The sequence below is a fragment of the Phalangium opilio genome, unplaced genomic scaffold (genome assembly GCF_054372755.1).
Source record: "Phalangium opilio isolate 3A_F unplaced genomic scaffold, DU_Popi_V2 ptg000070l_1, whole genome shotgun sequence".
NCBI lineage: Eukaryota > Metazoa > Arthropoda > Arachnida > Opiliones > Phalangiidae > Phalangium > Phalangium opilio.
The window spans coordinates 6197382-6218047 of NW_028324182.1; the positions used below are offsets into that span (position 1 = coordinate 6197382).

The 20666-nt window shown below is 36.8% G+C and overlaps 1 protein-coding gene across 2 annotated transcripts; it reads right to left on the reverse strand.

Annotated features, from left to right (window-relative positions):
* Positions 1-16094: 16094 nt before the first annotated feature.
* On the reverse strand, positions 16095-20547 carry LOC149661273 (uncharacterized). 2 transcript variants are annotated; one of them, XM_089842738.1, is made up of 12 exons: positions 20352-20547; positions 19996-20287; positions 19860-19914; positions 19641-19778; positions 19321-19430; positions 19111-19252; positions 18725-19045; positions 17998-18108; positions 17687-17925; positions 17368-17610; positions 17179-17250; positions 16095-16612 (listed from the first exon to the last, which is right to left on the reverse strand). In XM_089842738.1, the coding sequence occupies exons 2-12, from the start codon at positions 20122-20124 to the stop codon at positions 16253-16255; spliced, it is 1920 nt and encodes a 639-aa protein (XP_089698864.1). In that variant the 5' UTR covers positions 20125-20287; positions 20352-20547; the 3' UTR covers positions 16095-16252. The 2 variants fall into 2 exon arrangements, with proteins under 2 accessions (XP_089698864.1, XP_089698865.1); XM_089842739.1 differs by lacking the exon at positions 17179-17250 and having other exon boundaries at positions 16097-16612; positions 19996-20543.
* Positions 20548-20666: the final 119 nt, after the last annotated feature.

The window sequence follows — 20666 nt, forward strand, 5'->3', positions numbered from 1 at the left end:
TATGGATTTTGGATAGCCAAATATATTGCTTGTGTTTGTATACTCTTGGCTTACTTTAATATACTTCATTCTTGTACTTTGTAAGCTGGCGTTAATGTACGAAGCATTTTCAAGATATTCGCGGGCGGCGGCGTAGTTTCTTAAATGGCTTTTCTTTAAAGGCGCAGCTTGGGTTCATTTGGGCGACCAAGCGTGGCGCATTCCGTAAGGTTTAAAAGCTATTTTTATTGCTCTTACCTCTCGATTCTAATCTCGGAAGGGCTACGAAAACACCCTTAAATTATCTTCAGGTAAATAAAAGTACACCAGAAAAACCTTTATAGCTTACGGACAGAGAACAACACCAAGTTTAAAACACTATAATGGAATGTCTATGGTGTATACTTAAAAACTACCGTCTTTAAAAAGAAACTCTATCAGTTGGAAGTTATCATTCTTTTGACATGCAGAATTTTAACGTTTTCAGGCGAAATAATGCAAACATTTTTGAGTCTTTTTTTTTAGTTGTTTAAATCCTTCATCTTCTTAAAAACAAACTTCCAGTTGCATAACATTATACGTTAAAAGAACTGCCTTTTTCTAAGTATAAAAGGAAAAATATTAAAAAATTATATCTTATTACAAAATAATTAGCATTTCATTCGTCTTTAAAACGCTGACTGCTGCCTCGCCATGTTTTGAGGTGTCTGCCAGCCAGAACTCGGCCGGGATTGATTCAACCAATCCCGTAGTAGTAAGTAATTCTGGCTAGCAGACGCCACTAAAACAATGGCGAGGCAGTAGTCCTCGTTTTTAAGACGTATTAAATGCTAGTTATTTTTTAATAATAGTTCATTTATATATAAATATTTTATTTTAATATTTTACCTTTCATATTTAGAAAAAGCCGTTTAAATTAAAGTATAATATGCAGAACCGGGACCTTTTCCTTTTAAAGTCAAGAACATCTGACTTCGAAGGGACTTCGAATGGTATTAAGCAGGACAAATAAGCTACCTAAATTATATTTATAGTTAAGGCCTAAAATCCCTCCCACAAAGTTGTCAAACTTTAAAACAAACAAAGACTATATGAAAAATACTCGGTATAGCCTATATGTCTATAATAAATCAAAAGCAATATTTTTTCATATAAGCGAGCGCTAAAGGTACTGGGATTTGAAAAATCCATTTCCCCAATACAAATAAGCACGCGGGAAAAAAACTTGTATCGGAAAATAAAAAAAGATCACGGAGCTTCCCTTTGATTTTGATTTGTATTTGCCGTGAAGGGGTTGGAAGAGTATGGAATAAAACTAATATCTTTGAGAGTCACGCGAAATATGCCTAGAATTGAATTTCTATTTTGTAGCGACGCAAAGAGGCTGAAACTGAAAGAAGAAAGGAAGAATCAATTTCTAATCAGAGTTTTATAAGTATAAAGAAACAACTCGGAAACTTAATCACTCGGTAATATTAAAAACTAGGTCGTCTTTCTTCTCCTTCCTTCCTTGCTTCTAAGAAGGAGATATAAAAAAAATATTCAATTCTTTCAACGTTGGTAGGTATACCCTTTCAACCTTAACATATACTAACATACCGAGAATGACTGCGATTATTTCAAAGCTTATACGTCGTATATCAAGTTTTCTCGATTTTATTCATTCAAAATATTTTTGAAATCTTATATTTACGAGAATTGAATTGGTAAATTTAAGTTGCTATAGTAAATAGCAGCAGTAAGATGAGACTAGAAGGGAAGGGCTCTAGCATTGGTAGTAGATCCTGGCACTAGTGAACAAATTTGAGGATTTTATCCCGCTTCCATCGCGCCTACACTACTGAGAAAAAAATTGGTCGAGTTCCAAAAACATTTCCTACCCCCTTCCCCTCAACCTAAAGCGGCCGAACACGGACGCGGCTCCTTGAATCTAGTTCGGCCGTCTACCACCGCGAGCGTCTCACGTTTTGGAGGGAAAATTCAGAAACCGCTACTAGAGGGCCAACCGTTCTTGTGTTATCAAGAATATTCACTTTCGCCGAGTGAAGAATTTGGTTACCTCGATACTTCTAGTCTCATCTCACTTCTGTAAATAGTGATGGTTCCCGTCGTGGCCTATATAAAGCTCCTTGGTTTTAACGTACATCAAGTGATTTTTTTATCGATTCTTCTACTAATTCACCCTCCCTTTAAGAGTAACGCTGTAATTCTAGGAAAGCTCAGAATGATCTGTAATTGACAAGGTGTTAGCAAGCACGCGTGGGAAAATAAAAGTTTTGTCTGATTCGATCAAGATTTTAATCAAACTTATAGAAATGAAATTCGAATACCATAAAATTTTGTTTATGTATAAAAATTTCATCTAATTGTAACCTAAAATATAAAATTACGTTATCACGAGCGCCTTGATTTAATATTTGATGAATTGGTTTTAGTTAGAGGTGATACATAGATATAAGGAATATTGATAGGCGACAAGAAGGTCCTCGAGACTCGAGTTACGATGTATTTCCATTGTAATTCGGAATTTGTAGACATAGGGAGCCCTTGGAAAAGATTACTGATATTCTTGCATTATATATGCGTAAAAACTCTCTCGGTCTTCTTTGGAGAATAATCGATACGCCTCGTTTGATGGGGAGCGGGCTTTTTCATTGTTAGGCGCTGCTTGGATAGCGGATGGAACGAGGGGTTCGGTGGAATTTTCCCCGAGAAATCTTTTATTCCTTTGGAAAACTCTATTTGGTCCGTAGCGAATTCTTTGTTCCAAAGCCAAAAAAAATCGATAGTTCGTTACCGGTATGGTGATTTCACTTTAACTTATATATAAAGTCGACCGAAGGGGGACACGTGGTGGGGGGGGCGTGCCCTTCGCCGAGAATACAATAGAAACTATCAAACCAACGATACGAGACAATGCGCTCATTACAGAAAACACGAGAGGCAAGCGGCTATAGGGTGAAAGGAAACGAGTGGGGTTCGGTAGATCGGATTGTTGAGAAAAAATATATTATAAAAGTCTCGTGTATAGACTATTCCATCAATTACTCGCGGAGAAACTGGCACACAGGCCGCCATCTTGGGTTATTTGCCTCTATCTAAAAAAAGGCATTCAATGTTGTATACACACAAAGTTTCTCTTAACAAAAGTGTATATTTAACCAGGGATAGATTTAATTTTAGAAGCAGGAATGTAAAACAGAGTAACGTGGTCGAGCGTCAAAGTCCCGGGCCCCCTTCCACGGGACCGGGGGGGGTATGAAAGAACATCGGGTCATAGCGACAGAGGTAAAAAGTAATTACGTATTTTTCGCCGTCCCCGTCAGCAACGTCATCAAAACGTAGTCTAAGTGAGCCAATAAGATAATTTAAACTTTTCGTTACGTGTTGGTGGGAGGGGCTCTACTGGGCTGTGAGTCGGACTGAAGTAAATACTAACTGTTCTCCATTCCTACTTCTAAAATTTAATCTATCCCTGATTTAACTAGTAAGGTTTACTTTGATTTCAAGAAAAATTTCGAAGAATAATCCTCAGCCATCTTATCGAGTAGAGAAAGTGTGGGTGATTGTAGGAAAGAATTGGGAGCAGGACCTTGTCCTTTTTTTTATTAGGCGAGACGTTTCCCCCAAAGGGTTACGTGTCATCCCTGAGAACATTTCGGTTGCGTGGCTAGTTGGGCTTAAAAATACAAACAGAATAAAAGAAACGCGCCAAGGAGGAGTTGATCGAATTGCCAATGTGATTTCTGAGTGCATAACGAGTGCTTGCCAAAAGTAATCACGTAGAAAAAAAAACCAACCGCGAAAGAACAACTTTGTGGAAAAAAATAAAGATATGGAAATTTTAACCCAAGATTCCGTTTGCGTCTTGATTGAATAAATTACTGAATGAAATAAGATACACGTTGCTAAGTAACTACCAAGAATTAATAAAATCTAGAACTTGGAATCTGATAGCAAATTTTCAAACTAAGTTTTGGGATTTTCTGAAGTACACGCCTTAGGCCCATCTGTGAAACAGACAGATTGCAAAACCGTCAGTATGGAATTTTATACTGAAATGTCACACAGTAGGCTCCAATAACTTTACTTAATTACTCATATTTCCTTTAAATTATAATTAAAAAATGCATTCATTATTTTATATGATCTTTCAAAAAACAAATGAAATACTCGAAGCATGGCCCTTTCCCTTTCAAGAAACTAAAAAAAAATATCCCATAGAAATGATAGCGAGTTTTCACGCATCGTTCAAACTTTTTCCAAAAGGCATCAATCCCCTATAAAGAGATCTATATGTGTTACATTGTTTTTATTTATCAGCGAGGGTTATAGTGTCTTGTTTTCATCCCCTTTTATTATGGGTGGTAGAATGAAATTCTCGCTTGGGCAATAGGTTTTTCCCAATTTTCAAGTAATACTATTGTTTCTCAGGGCTATAGGAAATATCAGAGGAGGAATGGATATCTCTTATGAAAACTTGATAACGGGCTCCCTAATCCGACACACGGAAAACCCCTTAGAAATCCGCTCACGTAGAAAACCCCTCTTCCATCCAATACTCCTACGCGTACGTTCAACTTCAAAGTTAGTTTTCAAGATCTCGTGGCTACAAATATGATCAGAAGTATTTCTATCAAAAGAAACAAAAGTATGACTCTAAACTGCCATTTCTTCGGAATCTTTAAAAAAAAACTAACTCTCTATAGAAACGTTATTTGCTCATCCCTCATTTTGAAGGAGATAGGGATGTAGTGGAAATTCCCATACCTAACGTTGCCTCTATATCCCCACCGAAGTCCTCCCAGCATCCTGAGCGTTTAGGTAGAGTCGTACAGTACGGAATCGTAAAGGATGCTCCCTCTGTCTTAAAAATAGAAGCTAGATCTGATACAAATACAATGGCGCTACAAGGCAGCACTTAACAATCGCCTACAGAAAGGTAGGGTATATCCCCACCGAAGTCCTCCCAGCATCCTGAGTGTTTAGGTAGGGTCGTACAGTACAGAATCGTAAAGGACGCCCCCTCTGTCTTAAAAATCTAAGCAGTTCTGATACAAATACAATGACGCTACAAGGCAGCACTTAACAATCGCCTACGGAAAGGTAGGGTATATCCCCACCGAAGTCCTCCCAGCATCCTGAGCGTTTAGGTAGGGTCGTACAGTACGGAATCGTAAAGGATGCCCCCTCAGTCTTAACAATAGAAGCTAGATCTGATACAAATACAATGGCGCTACAAGGCAGCACTTAACAATCGCCTACGGAAAGGTAGGGTATATCCCCACCGAAGTCCTCCCAGCATCCTGAGCGTTTAGGTAGGGTCGTACAGTACGGAATCGTGAAGAATGCCCCCTCTGTCTTAAAAATAGAAGCTAGTTCTGATACAAATACAATGGCGCTACGTGGCAGCACTTAACAATCGCCTACCGAAGGGTAGGGTAGTGCGTGAGGTATGGGAGAGTTTCAGTGTCACAGGTCGCCCATCATTTCCAATCCATTTTACCTCATTTCTCCCTGCCCTCATACAGTAGACGAGTTGGTGAGTGTGACAGGCACACTTTTTGTTACTGTGTTGCTTCTACAAACCCATTTTGTTTTAGGGACTCATTCTATCTTTCTATTGGGAAATAAGGGGATCAAAGGGAAAAAAATAAAAATAAAAAACATCGTTATTTTTCTATGAGCTTCTGGCGACACCCATTTCTCAAAAATATTATGTGACATATAGAATGTCCACCATACGGAGCATACGAACAAACGGTGTCCAAAATACTATCGAGTTGTCTTATTATTATTATTAGAATTTACCGCCGTGTTTATTTTAAAATAGTAAAGAAAACAAGAGCTAGGAAATTAATTTGCGTCAGAAGATTATAACCCCAACGAAGGAAAACATCATTCTGGCTAAATATAGATATAGGAAGAGGCTAGTAAATGTTTTTGAATTCGAATTTTGATGGAATATACAGTTATGGTGACGTCAATACCTTTTAAAAAATTTCCCCATCTCTAATCTCATCACCTCTCGACTTAATAAGGGGAACAAATTTTCAAATCCCCTGTGTACTGAAAAAGGGAGCTTTCGGAAACTTTTCATGATTTCATCACCAACGCCGGGTCACAGTATAAAGCATTGCGCTTTGTAACTTCCGTATAATAGACTCCTCTTTCCATTCACTATATAATAACATTTAGATAATGTTGCAACATAAATACAAACTTTTAGAGGACAATATTTGTTAATAAACGACACGTAGAACTTTTAGTAAACGGTCCCAATTTGAATTTACAATTCTTTTAAAACAGCATATAGTTAGTTTCTAATCTGTACAAATCAATGTTTAATTAAAATATAATTTCGAAACCTTCCTACACTAAATACTTTTAGAGATTACGTAAATACAGTTAGCCCCCCCCCCTTTTTGGGGCAGAAAAATATTGAGCAGTTTTAACATTAAAGTCCGATCAGCCAGAGTTTTAGGGCAAGTTTGGGGTAGGAGTCTTAAGTCCATATAGTGGGTTGGTTCTAGTAAAGTTTACAAGGTATTCTGGGTATAAAACGCGAGCCTCTCTTAGAGAGCTCATTTATCAAGTTTTAAGCCTACCTGGGGGGTTCGCGAGTTGGCTTCCCCGTATATCCTTCTCAACTGGCTCGGCCATTTTCGCACTCTACCCCCTCCTCCCCCCCACCTACGGCTATGCAAAATGTAAATGCGTTAAACCCCCTTCTCTTTCCCGCACTTTGTTGATTAATGATACGAGTTTTTAATGGATTCCAATAGATCCCCCCTGGCCGCAACCGACCAACCAAAAAGATGTAAATGATCGAAGTTTTCGGCAGCTGTTCGCTAGAAATGTTTCGATACTGACTAACTCCCTCATCTTTTACGTGTTTGCGCATTTTTGTTTCATTGCCCCTAATATTTTCTAACTTTATCAAAAATAACAGTATATTAGCCGCTAAAAGGAATTTTCTAAATAGGACTACATTCATTTTACCGAATATTTCGATACATTTTAGCTTAATATGAAAGCTAAAGGTTTTAAAATTTTATAATATAATGTAAACTTACAACTAAGGCACCTGGCGTTGTTCGTCAGCCTGTAGGGGCGTTTTTCACTAATTTTCGGGCCGTCATTTTAAAATATGGCGGCAAATTTAACAAAAAAGGCCATGTAAAGCTCGTCTATAGGTTATAGGGAACAAGTGTACTAAATATTAGTTAAATCAGTTTGAAACGCACGAACGTTATTCCATAAAAAAGGTTTTTCACATTTCCGGTCGCCATTTTTGAAGATGGCCGTGGATTGATAAAATATTTCTTAGTGCGTGCCCACTGTTTAAGAGTAACGTCCCTGCAAATTTTCAGCCTTCTAGATGAAGTGGTTTGGACTGGGCGTTGATTATCAGTCTGACCTATAGATGAGTTTTGCTTGGTCATATTACGCATTTTTAACACCTCTAATTCATTAAAAATAATTTCACAAGTAGGCCTGGAATTTGTCATAAATTTGTACCGTCTGAAAAGGCTTTAAGAATATTTTTGGTCATTCTTTGAATTAGTAAAGGCGCCAGACTTTAATGGACAGTATTTTTAAAACTTAATTTGAAAGACGCGTCAAAGAGAATAAACCAAAATTTTCAGATATTAATGGTTGTTACAATTTACATTTTAGCTGATCCCGAATAAGCCGTTCGAGATTCGAATTTGGGGCTCAAAAGCGAAATAGGAAAAACAACCGTGTTCGGATGAGACGAAAACAACCAAATCCTCGTCTCTTAAATTTGGTTAATGGCTTTTATCGGCTCAAAATGTCACTAAACGGGCTATGAAGAACCCGGCCATTTTTCTGTACTCTTAAATAAAAATACATTAAACGTGATAGTAAAATATGGTGCTGGTACACGTTTTCTTAATAGGTTAGGGACTACGAAGGCTTACAGAAATGTACCCGCTATATATTTCCAAATTTTTTCTCTCTACACAACTGATAACAGGTGAAATTTCAATATTTTTATCCGCTTTATTTTGAAAATATTCCAATAGAAAAAAATGAGTTCGCCTAAGAGAATAATATAATAATAGCGAAGTTCCTTGTGAACTCCAAGGATTTACTCCCTTTGGGCATTAACTTCCTTAAAAGAAAATTAACCATAAAATTAAGACGTCGCATGACTTAACCCAACAGCTTTATTCGCAAAAATAACTTATATTCCAGCTTTAAAACATCTCGGAGGCGATTTTTGGTTAAAAATGAGCTCGTACATAAATACGAAAGTTTGGGGGCTCTGCCAACGTATAAATTGTGAAAAATTGGTACCCTTTTGTTTGCTCAAAATTGTTGCGATACGCCTTATCAGAAGTAACTTAACAGCCATGAGCATGCCTTGAGTTTCATGGAAGTGATTGTGTTCTCAACAAAGCTTCATGGTCATTATAATATTGTGTTCTCAACAAAGCTTCAAGGCCATGATAATTTTGTGTTCTCAACAAAGCTTCAAGGCCATGATAATATTGTGTTCTCAACAAAGCTTCAAGGCCATGATAATATTGTGTTTTCAACAAAATTTCAGGGTCACCATGATATTTCGTTCTCAACAAACGTAAGATCACCATGATATTATGTTCTCAGCAACTGAAACGTGATAAGAACCCAACTGCAAAGATATCGTTCTTTACAACAAACAGAAATTGAACAATATTGCCAAGGTGGTTTTGCGTCATACTTGTTATTATAACCGTACTTATGGTCATAGCCTAAAACCGCCTTAAGGTATTTTTCGTCACCCTCTCTCGTCTTTCTCTCTACTTTTAAATGGACGAAATAAATTAAACGTACGAAGGGAAAAGGGTTTAGAAGTTTGTTAAGACCGTTAATAAGCCGCGGGTACGGTTCCAGCTTAAGAATAAACCTCGCTTGCCAATTCGGTTTAAGAAATTGAAGATCTTACTCTCATTTAATGGCGCTGCAAAGTGAAATTGGTCTGGAGTATAGGTTTCTTCCCGGGCTCTGTACCCTTAATACTTTGAATCAATATTCTTGGACACCCGCGTAAGCTTTCGAATTTGGAAGTTTTAATGGAAATTGGCCGCTAGGATCTAGTACGTCTCGACAGAGCACCCCTATCCTCATTAAGGCTCCCAAAGTGCCATATGTAAAACTGATATACTTAAGCGCGAATACGTGGTAATCAGAAATATTTAAAGTTTTCAAGAAAATATCATTGATGGAATGGTAGAGAAACACGGTGGAATTTTTGATAAACGTCATAAGTGAATAATTACCCTCCCATAAGTGTGAACCGATGTATTTTACAAAGAACTAATCGCAAATTCGAGGCGTTACCGCATTTTTGAACTTAAAGAACGAAACGGTAATTTACAATCTTGGAACGACTTAATTCGTGGATAGAAATAAGCATTTATTACTGGTAAAAAGTGTCCTTTCGAAGATTATGGTGGGAGTATATAGGAAATATGCACGATCAAGGCTACAGCGGATGGTTAGATTAATGAAAGAGGAATATCATAATGAAGGTGGTAGGCTGGGTATTACACTTTCGCCAAAAAGCAACCCCACACTTCATCAATAAAGTGGATTTGAACTTGTAGAAGAGATGGTTATCAGGATTTACAAATATTTAATCAATTCACTTATAGTTCAATGGATTAAATAGTAACAATATTAGCGAAAGACAGTAGGGGCTTATGGAATTCTGGAAGATCTTGTGGAAAGATCTTGAATCATATCCGTTTATTAACGTTACCAAGGCCCAAGTATCTTGAGAGATAATGAGTTGAGTTCACGTATCGCTTCTAGTAAAGAGGATTACGATATAAAGAAGAGCGGGAGAATGCTGATCTGCAGCTGACGTTTTGGACTCTACGCCCGCTTCTTTCTCTAATTGGTTGAAATATGTTGAACCGGATGAACGGATTACCAAATATTAGTAGGAAAATTAAACAAGATCTCCCAAAATGTGACGCTAGTATTTTTAATGGAATTTTAATCATTTACGTCATAATTTCTTGGCCTGTAGTGAATAAGGTTCGAAATTTTTAATATTTAAAACGCACCACTAAGTTTCCTTTGAACCCCAAAAGTTCTGGTTGGCCCTTAAATTCAAACAAAAATTTCCCTAGTCAAAATGGAACTTTCAAGAATTCATATTTTATACATATAAACTGAAACTCGACGAATAGTATAAAGAAGTTATTAGTTTCTAGGAATAACGTAAATTAATTATGAAAATACTTTGAGTACTTTTAGAGTGGTTACATTTCATTATAGAATTAGTTTCTTAAAGGGGTAGCATCACCTTAAGACCTAAATTTATCGAAAATCATTTAGCGTAAAGATTGAGTTACATTGATTCCGAAATTGCACGTATATATTTCAGCGGTTTGCTTTAGTTAACTTAAATTTAATTAGGCCTATATAAAATCTTATAAATTTCAATCTTGCCCAAGTATTTTACACAATAAGGCCCCAGAATTGACTCGACTCTCAAAATCATTTGATTTTTGATTTTGACCGAATATTTCAGAGATATTAAAATTTTAAAAGTGATCAAAATTCTCAACCATCTAATATGCTAACCATATAGTTAGATTTCGACAGCAAAGCCACTGAGGTTCGGAGACCCCTGAAAGAGGCCAAAAGGGCTTTAGGGGTTTTAAAGGCACCACGCGGGTCTACGGACTCCGTTGGTCTGGAAAATTTGGAACCCTCTAGAGGTCGGGGGGTTAGTGGGGGTGGAGAATCGATAGTACGCTTTTGGTATTACGCAAAGATGAATCGGCTTAGTTTATTGATCCAGATTTCCTAAAAATGATGAGTGGACTTATTTTAGTCTTAGATGAATAATTTATTGATTTCGTTCGAACCTCTAGACCCTTTGTCCCTTTTGGGGGTCCAGCTTGGTACGTACGGGCATGTCTTTTTAAATATCCATAATTCATTTTCGGTCTGAGCCCCCCAAAACCCCAATGATCAAGTTTTCCTTTGGAATGAATTTTCTCCGCGTCTCATTACTCCAAAGCTATTATTGCGTGGGTATAGTGTATGTAGGAGATTATTTACCGTTCTATTTTAAAATGGAATGCACTATACCGGTATTTTACATCGCAAATAAGTCATCTAAGAGTGGGAATATGTGGGAACCCCTAACTAATTAATGCGGTTCAAGACTTCACGCTATATGGAGAGGGTTCAATTATCCATAAGGAGAAAGGGGTGGTTTGAAATTTAGAAAGGTTGTAGTTTAAATTAATTATAGCTTCTACATATTTTTTCCCGAAGGCAATATTGAAAATTCGGTTGAAGTTTTGTGTTGACATATTTTAGACTGGAGTAAATTCAAACAACTAAGTTTTATATATAATTGAATACTGAGTAAAGGGTCGCCTAAGGAATAAAAGTGTCTATACTTATTTTTACCAATTTGAGTTCAAAAGCTTTTATCGTACATGTATGTACATTCTCGAGATGAAACACCTGAGAATGAACTTAACCATCGTACTTAAATGAAGCCAAAAGATCTTCACCTAATTCCCTGAAACACCATAAGTTTATAAGGTATGTTCCATGAGGATGACACTACATATACTTCGTAATGCTAGAGACTTACAGCTCGAGCTAGTTCGAGAACGACAAGCGAGAATCCACCTTATTCCCTATCGCCGGAAGTTTGGCTTACCTCAGGATTCGTGGAGGGGGTCTAAGGAGAAGAAATTCGTCTGTCGTCTGTTAGAAAGGCCAAAAATATGTACTGTAGCAGACGACAGACTAATTTCTTCCCGTTACTTCTCTCCATGAGTCCCGGGATAAACCCAACTTCCGGCGATAGGGAATAAGGTGGATTGAAGTCCTACACTCGGTTAAAATTGCAGAACTTCCTTCTCCTTCTTTCTATTTAGTCTATACTAGCCTTTGACCACGCGTCGCTTTACGAGAATCTATGACGTTTCACCTACGTCACTTCATGACAAGCTCTCATTACATTAACCAATGACAAACTTATAGAACATATCTTATGAACTGATGTAAACACGCGCAGACATTGTAAATCCTTGCATCATTTACTAGTTACTATTATTATATTATCGTACACCCTCATCCTATACTTAAAGTGTGCGAAACTGAAAGGAAAACGTAAATTTAACCCAAGTCTTTATTACGTTGTTGACTTTATCTAGGTTGGTTGGTTGAAAAATGTGTTTCGCATCCCCATTCTAACACACTGTAGACCCCGTAGTTTCGATTTTCAAAGCGAAAAAAGTTCCGGTTGCGCTTAAATTAAGGCCTCATTTATATAGTCTTATCTCATTCCCGCTCGTATAGTCCCAGAAACGGCCGGGGGGGGGTACATTCTCGAATAACTCGACTAAAATACCAGGACGGATCATTAATATCTATTAAAGCGCCGTTAATGCTGGCAAAATTAGGTTTAGAGGAATAATAAGGAGATTTCCCTCCCTCCGTCCCCCCTTCCAACCTGAACGATGCCAGTCCCTTGTCCAATTTTGGGAATAGGACCAAATCGGAGCGTGTAACAGACTAGATTCCCTCCAAGGGGAGTAGAAGTCATAATGCTCGTTAATTGCTTGAAGTTGCGACTGGAATTTGGCAGTTTTGGCTTAACACGACTGTATTTTAGTCTAACACGCGGGAAGTTACGAACGCATTCCCTTCCCTTACATGAACATGATAAGGCTTAATTTATATCGACTCACCCCCCCCCCTCCCCACCTTCAAACCATAGTAATAAAATTGTACTTACGTGATGTTGAGTTGAGACTGTTTCTTCAATACTTTGCGTTGATTTTCAGAACCGAAACTAACTGATATTTGCGTTACTCGTCATTTGCATAATTTAAGTTCGAAAGTTTACGAGTGATCATCACTAATTTCCTTTCTTTTCCAACAACAAGCGCACATGTAGCCGCTCATGAAAGTTTTAACTTCAGTCATAGTACATTGAGCAGACCAAGGCTTAGCATTTATCGCCTTTTAAATGTAACAACGCTTCGTAATGTTAATACCGAATTAAGTAGAGAAAATTCATACCTCTGACTGTAGAAATAGCGCCATTTAATTATTTTAATTCTTTTTTCCCAAAATCTTTTAGGTGCCGAACTATAGGGGTAAAACTGATAATGTATTTTAAACGGGCCCCTGTAAAACTCCAACCCGCAATACACCGGTGTACTATATTTTGAAATTCATACCGTTGGACATGGCCAACTTTTAATGCTTCTTTCGGCGGCTCACTCGATCACGCCCTGACTGACGCAACGTCACAAGGCGCGGTTATAATTATCAAAACAATAAGAGAAACTGAACAGAATTACAATATTGAATTTTATTTCATTTAATTGTAACAATTGGCAAAATAGACAAGAAATTTTAATATCATTTCGTTATCAGAGAGTAAAAAACATCTAAAAACGTATGAGACCCATATTGTAGCTTTTGGGTTTTGGGGGAGAGGGGTGGAAGAATTGTAGATCAAAGTAAAAAAAAAATCAAATATTTGGCCAAATTCTCTTGTAATAACACGATTAAAATCATTTTAATACATAATTAACTTAATAAAACTCATATTTAACAGTTTTTTTTTCGAAGTTTTTAACATTACACTGGGACGTTGTGACTATATAATCTCAAAACCATGTCATAATTGTGGAAATATCTCGAATAAATACACATCTATTTGACATTTTTTTGCAAAGATCTAAATCGATAATATGCGATATAGGTTTGTTAACCTTTATAGGCACTAGTTGCTATAAGCGTTGACGTCCTATTTTTAAATATATTAAAACCTAACGGCTTAAATATAGACGGGAAATAACAGTTTCCATAAGTTTGATAATATTTGGCAAAAATTATGCATTCCATGAAATTTAGTTTAGTGCTTGTAGTAATCCAACAATTAGTAAAAAATATCAAATATTAATTTTAAGAAAATTTGGGTCAAAATTTTGTCGTCTTTTTTGGTTGTAAAATTTTAGTGTAGATATATATAGGCTTTTAAAATCAGTTTGATTTAATATATTAAGATATGGAATGCATTCATTTTTTTTTTTGTAATATAAGCTCAAGACAGTAAAATTTATAGATTTGTTTTGTGAAAAATGAAATTGTTTACATTTAGTTCGCGGACTTTCATCCACTTGACCTTGACTATAGTTCAATGTCATTTTAGGCGGGGGTTTGTTGACAGAAATTTTGTTTCAATGGCTTTCGAATTTTTAATTTTAATCACTAATTAATAACAATGAATTGATAATTTCTCTAATCCTTATGTGAAAATATTAAAAAAATTTAATGATGGAAAATTAAGTAGAAATTTTCATTTGGTCTTATCAAGAAGTTATATCAGTATCTCAGAGAGGTAAAGGTATAAGATGCCTTTGTATTCGCTCCCCATAGTCCTAGTCCCCCTTTCAAAATACAAGGGGGGACGTAAAAGGAGGCGCCGGGCTATTTCGCCTCTCCTCACTCCTCAGTCGGAAAATATGACTGTAATTTTCGTCACTCGCGTCGTCGCGCTGACGTGAGTTTTCAATAACCAATGAGATGCTGGTTGTAATTTAGAGACGGGGATTAACTCCGGACTGGAGATAAAGCTGGAAATCTGGCGAATTTATACCTTCTCTCTGAGATACTAGATATAACTTCTTGGTCTTATTTAAATTCAAATATCAATGAAGGAGAAGCTAGTTTGCATCTTTCCAAAGGGGCTAACCACTTATAACTATTTTTTCCTTTATTTTGCACGAGTTAATTTTGCCACTATCACTTTAATTTGTATATTTGAGGGGGGGGTTAAATTAATTATATCATTAATTGCTGTTTTTTTGGAAGCTAGGGGTTTTTTATTTACTTGGTATGTCACTTACTTTAGTTTGGTCGTCTTTAGAGAAAGGGCTAAATGGAGGGATCGTATTATAGTTTGTTTTCCACATGTTTAATTACACAAATACTGTTTATCTTTATTTTAAAATTGTCCTTTTAAAAAAATTTGGGCCAGTCGACTTGTAGGCTTAACATAATCGAGACGCAAAATGGAAAATATCAGAAGGGGATAATAGAAGAAGGATGACACTCTGGATCCTGTTAATACTTTAGTTATGTAACGTCATTCTTCCCAGGCTTCCCCTTTTAGTTTGCTTTCCCGCTCATCAAACTACAAATGGGCATCGCTCTGCAAGGTGCATTCAATAGTTGTTTGCTACTAAATCCCCAGCAATCAACCCACAAACCTTGATTTTCTTGACGTGGACAAAATGCACAAGCGCGTCTTGCCAAATATTTAAACGCTAATAGAGTAATAAGGAGGGAACTATTTATCGTGTATGTGATTCGGTTTAGTAACCTTTCTCTAGGTGTTCCGATGTTGGGAAGAGTGACGTTACACTCACCCAGCTTTGTGGTACACTTCTCTCGAAGAGAAGTATTATATACTTCTGAAAATATTTATTTTCTAAGACTAGATAATATTATGCTAGCGATTAAGTAGGATTATTTCTTTTTAATTTAATTATACCCGAGAAAACCTAATTAATATTTAGAATTAAAAATAAATAATTTCCTAAAATTTAATTCCTGGCTAAAAAATAAATGAAGATGAAGGAACTGTAATATTTTTTTAAAAGGATAACAGCATCTTTATAAATAATATATTTTTCTTAAAAGACGAGTCGCAATTGCAATTTCTTAAAATTTGGCAAACTTGGTCAAGTTTCGATATTTTTCATTTGTCCATTGTACATTTTTAAAGACTCGTCTTTTAAAAATTAAAATTTGAATAATGTTGCGTATTATACTGTATATATTGGCATGCGTTTATTCATGGATAAAGAATGCGCGTGCGGAAATTTGTTTTCACGCTATAGGATCGGCAACTCCCTATCTCGAACGACAGAATATTCTGTATACACTCTGTTACAACGTCGGTTGTCAGCACGCGTAAAGCTAGGCCTCTATGTAATGTAGCCTTGCGCGTGCTGACAAGAGACAAAAAACTTCAGGATCTTCAGGATTTAAAATCAGTTTAAAATATCCTGAAGTTTTTTGTCTCTTGTCAGCACGCGCAAGGCTAGATTACATAGAGGCCTAGCTTTGCGCGTGCTGACAACCGACGTTGTAACAGAGTGTATACAGAATATTCTGTTGCCCGAGATAGGGAGTTGCCTATCCTGTAGAGTGAAAACAAATTTCCTCACGCGCATTCTTCATCCATGGTTTATTGATATAGTGCTCAAACTTTCTCGACACTAACCTTTTCTAATAGCCCCTGACATTCGGGGCTTTTTTCCTCATTACCGCTACTATTGGCGTTCTTATTTAATTGGGTGACGGGATCATCGTCAAGTTCGTTTTCAAGATCTTCCTTATTTTCTTCCTCTACTCTTTCCATGGGGACACCGCCTGCACTGTTCAAATCTATATTATCCCGTTCTAAAACCTTACTGAACCAATCTTCATCCATTTTTTGAAAAGTTTTCATGGCTTCGATGGCGTCTACTAGTTCTTTACCCTTAGAATTGGCGTTGAAGTCGCTACCGGGCATTTTAGGATAGATTTTGATCGGAAAGACTTTTGATTGTTGACAGTGAATCTAATATTTGTAAACACACAAACAAACCAAATAATCAAGGAGATGTTGAGGAATTATAAAACCAACCCAGAATCCCAGATAGTCAAGGAAATGTCGGTTATTTATCAAACGAACCCAAAATAAATTTAAACATTTGAGTGTTCCTGTTTTAAAGGTTATAGCATGGATAAAGAATACGCGTGAGGAAATTTGATTTCACGCTATAGGATCGGCAACTCCCTATCTCGAACGACAGCTTATTCTGTATATACTCTGTTACCACATCGGTTGTCAGCACGCGCAAAGCTAGGACTCTATGTAATCTAGCCTTGCGCGTGCTGACAAGAGACGAAAAACTTCAGGATATTTTAAACGATTTTAAATCCTGAAGATCCTGAAGTTTTTTGTCTCTTGTCAAGGCTAGATAACATAGAGAGCTAGCTTTGCGCATGCTGACAACCGATGTTGTTACAGAGTATATACAGAATAAACTGTCCTCGGAGATAGGGAGTTGCCTATCCTGTAGAGTGAAAACAAATTTCCTCACGCGCATTCCTTATCCATGATTATACTATCGTATTTCATACCTGCAAAGATGCTCGTAGATTACGAATGTATTGTAGAGTGCGACATATCATGCAGGGATCGGGTTCTAAGATCTACAGTTTCGTTTAAAAAGTGTCAGTCAAATCTATTTACATTCCCTCAAATCACCATGCAGCCATGTAACAAAGATTAAATACCGCATTCTAGAGGAATATACCCAAATAACTTACCTCGCACAGAAATGGATTAATTTGGTTTAGCAAATGGAAAGTGGGTCCAATTTTAACCAACTTGCTCGGTACATAGCTTCTCCTTGAATAATCAAAGAGAACTTTAATAACGTGTGTTTGACTACCGTCTTCGTTGTTAGAGCTGGAAGGTTTTCCCATTATCTCTGTCAAGAATGTCATAGCGGGGGTGTAGTTGTCTCGTAAATTGCCTTCCTTCATTTCGGGATTGTTTCCCGTTTTATCCTGTTTCGTGTTAAAATAATTTCATGACGTTACATTCCTTTAAATGAATTAATGAATTCCAGAAATAATTTTGTACTTTATGAAAAACCCCTCTTGATATTATCACAATCACAAATTGAGATTTATTGAGTTCTTTTAACAACCAATCGTTGTCAGTTTCTCGCAACCCCTTGTCCAACGCGTCCAAAGAAACCTCCATGTCGCAACAAGACCTGAGATACTCAGCGAATACTTTAACGACTTTAAAATGTTGAGGACAATCGTAGGAATAGATGATGACGCATTTGGGTTTGGGTACTTCTTGAAGGGCCGATCCTGATAAATCGATCATTGTATAAATGTTTAGTTAGTTTCGAAACTATAAGGATTTGGAGGTAACAAATTAACCTCTGTGACTCGATCTGTGGCATAATTTGTGCATTATGAAACCTAGTAGAACCACTACTACCAAAGAACCGCAAATAATTATGGCAAATATAAATTGGTGGTTGAAATTTCCTACAAAAGTTAATTAAGAGGGGGGAGGGGGAATTAATAAAGTTGCGTCATGGATAAAGAATGCGCGTGAGGAAATTTGTTTTCACTCTACAGGATAGGCAACTCCCTATCTCTTGAACGACAGAATATTCTGTATACACTCTGTTACAACGTCGGTTGTCAGCACCCGCAAAGCTGTTTCTCTATGTAACGTAGCTTTGTACGTGCTGTCAAGAGACAAAAAACTTCAGGATCTTCAGGATTTAAAATATCCGCGAGTTTTTTAGCTCGAGTGCACGGACCTCTAGGCCTTAGTTTCAAATACGTGTGAAATTACCTACAGCCTACTACACGTATTTGAAACTAAGGCCTAGAGGTCCGTGCACCCAGCTAAAAAACTCGCGGATATTTTAAATCCTGAAGATCCTGAAGTTTTTTGTCTCTTGACAGCACGTACAAAGCTACGTTACATAGAGACTTAGCTTTACGCGTGCTGACAACCGACGTTGTAACAGAGTATATACAGAATATTCTGTCGTTAGAGATAGGGAGTTGCCTATCCTGTAGAGTGAAAACAAATTTCCTCACGCGCATCCTTCATCCATGGTTGCGTCGTTGAAGGAATTTATAAACGAACCAATGCTGGTAACTTCTATCTTTATGGTTTTTGACCGATGGCAATTCAACTCTGAATTTGACGAATTGATTGGTCTTATGTTTAAAAGGTATTCTCCCATCGGAACATCATCAAACACGACTTTATACATTTCCAAAGGCGGTAATTGCGTGGATTCTATGTGTTTAGCGAGAATGGGTTGACCATCTGTAGTGTTTAAAAGCACCAAATACCGCTCAATGTTGTTAGGAGATGGGGAAAATTTCAATTCAATCGTGTTTCTTTGTAACGCGGCGGTATTAATCATAGTTAGAGGGGCCCAATCGCAAAGGTTAGTCGATTCTAAGATATTTTTTATAATAATTAGAAGAACTAGATTATAATTTGACCCGGGATTGTTTTTTTACCAATTTCGCTCATAGTTGGAATGTACATTCTGTATATTAGTTCCTTGTTATTGTTAAAAGGATAGGCGTGAAACATAACGTCAAAAAATGCAAATCCTTGACTTCTCATTTTTCGATAGCAATCATAGTGGAGTGAAATATCCTATTATAAATTAATTAAAGTCTTAATTGCGCTGATTAAAGTTAAAGGTGTTAAAGAATGACTCTTACACCGCTGTAACTTTTTCTAGCATCATTAAAATCAAAGATGCGGCAGCTTTCATAATCCGAAGTTTTATTTTCAGTCTTTTGAGTTATGAAGAAATAGAATCCAGTGACATCTACATGGAAATTGATTTGTCTAAATCCTTATTTTGTGGGCTAATGGTGGAATTCATAAACGTCGGACGCAACGCAATTTAGTACAGGCGAAGGCAGGGCGTCGTTCGCAAACGTCTGCCTTTTGCGCACGACGCCCTGCCTTTGCCTGTACTAAATTGCGTTGCGTCCAACGTTTATGAATTCCACCTTAATATAGAAAACGTCGTTACCTGAATTTGAGGTTGTCATGGAAATATTAAAAGAAACATAATTGAAATCATAAAGAAATGGGATAATCGAAGCTCGGAACGAAGCTTCATTTTCTAAAAATGCTGGGTTTTTTATTTCCGGTTTTTTGGATATGCAAACTATAATTTAACGTAAAATAATGGTCCATTAATTAACTTGTTTAAAAACCATACAACAACAAAAAAAACTATAAAACCTACATGGTCTTGTTTTTATCAGGCAAGCATTGTCGTCTAAATCACGTACCGCTGAGATCTAGAAAAAAGGTTTATTATTTTTGAAAAAACGTTGAAAATTAGGCAGTCTCGAATTAAACATATCCCAATTAACGCTTACTTGACTAGAACAGCTGACTGTTTCATTACATATTGAATAAAAAACTGTTGTTTCTTTGGAGACATCAGCGGTTGCGATTACAGCAACGGTGCTTAACAAAAATATTAAATCTAAAATTAACCGTTCCATCGATCAAGAATATCCGTTATCTAATGACTTTTGTATCGTTAATTAATTGTCTTAGTGACATTGTACCTAACTGATGGTTAATTAATTTGAATTATAGTCATGTTGAGATAATTATATTTTTCATATTGGGCAACTGGAAGGGCGGCTGCTAAAACGAAAGTCGCTAAAACGAAAGTCGCGGATAAGGCCTTGAGATATCAGGAAGTTTAATCAATAATTATATAGACCTATCCGTTTTTATTTTCCCGATTAAGTCATTGGAGCCATCTATGCCGTGCTTCCGTGAAAAAGTCATTAGTGTGTTCAGTTTTTAATTAAAAACGGGCGTGTGTTAAAGCTTAAATGTGTAGCGTATTGGTTGGTAAATAATAGCAGAAGTATATAATACTTCTCTTCGAGAGAAGTGTACCACAAATCGGGGTAAGTGTAACGTCACTCTTCCCAACATCGAAACGTTTAGAGCAAGGTTACTAAACCGAATCACATACACGATAAATAGTTCCCTCATCATTACTCTATTAGAGTTTAAATATTTGGCAAGA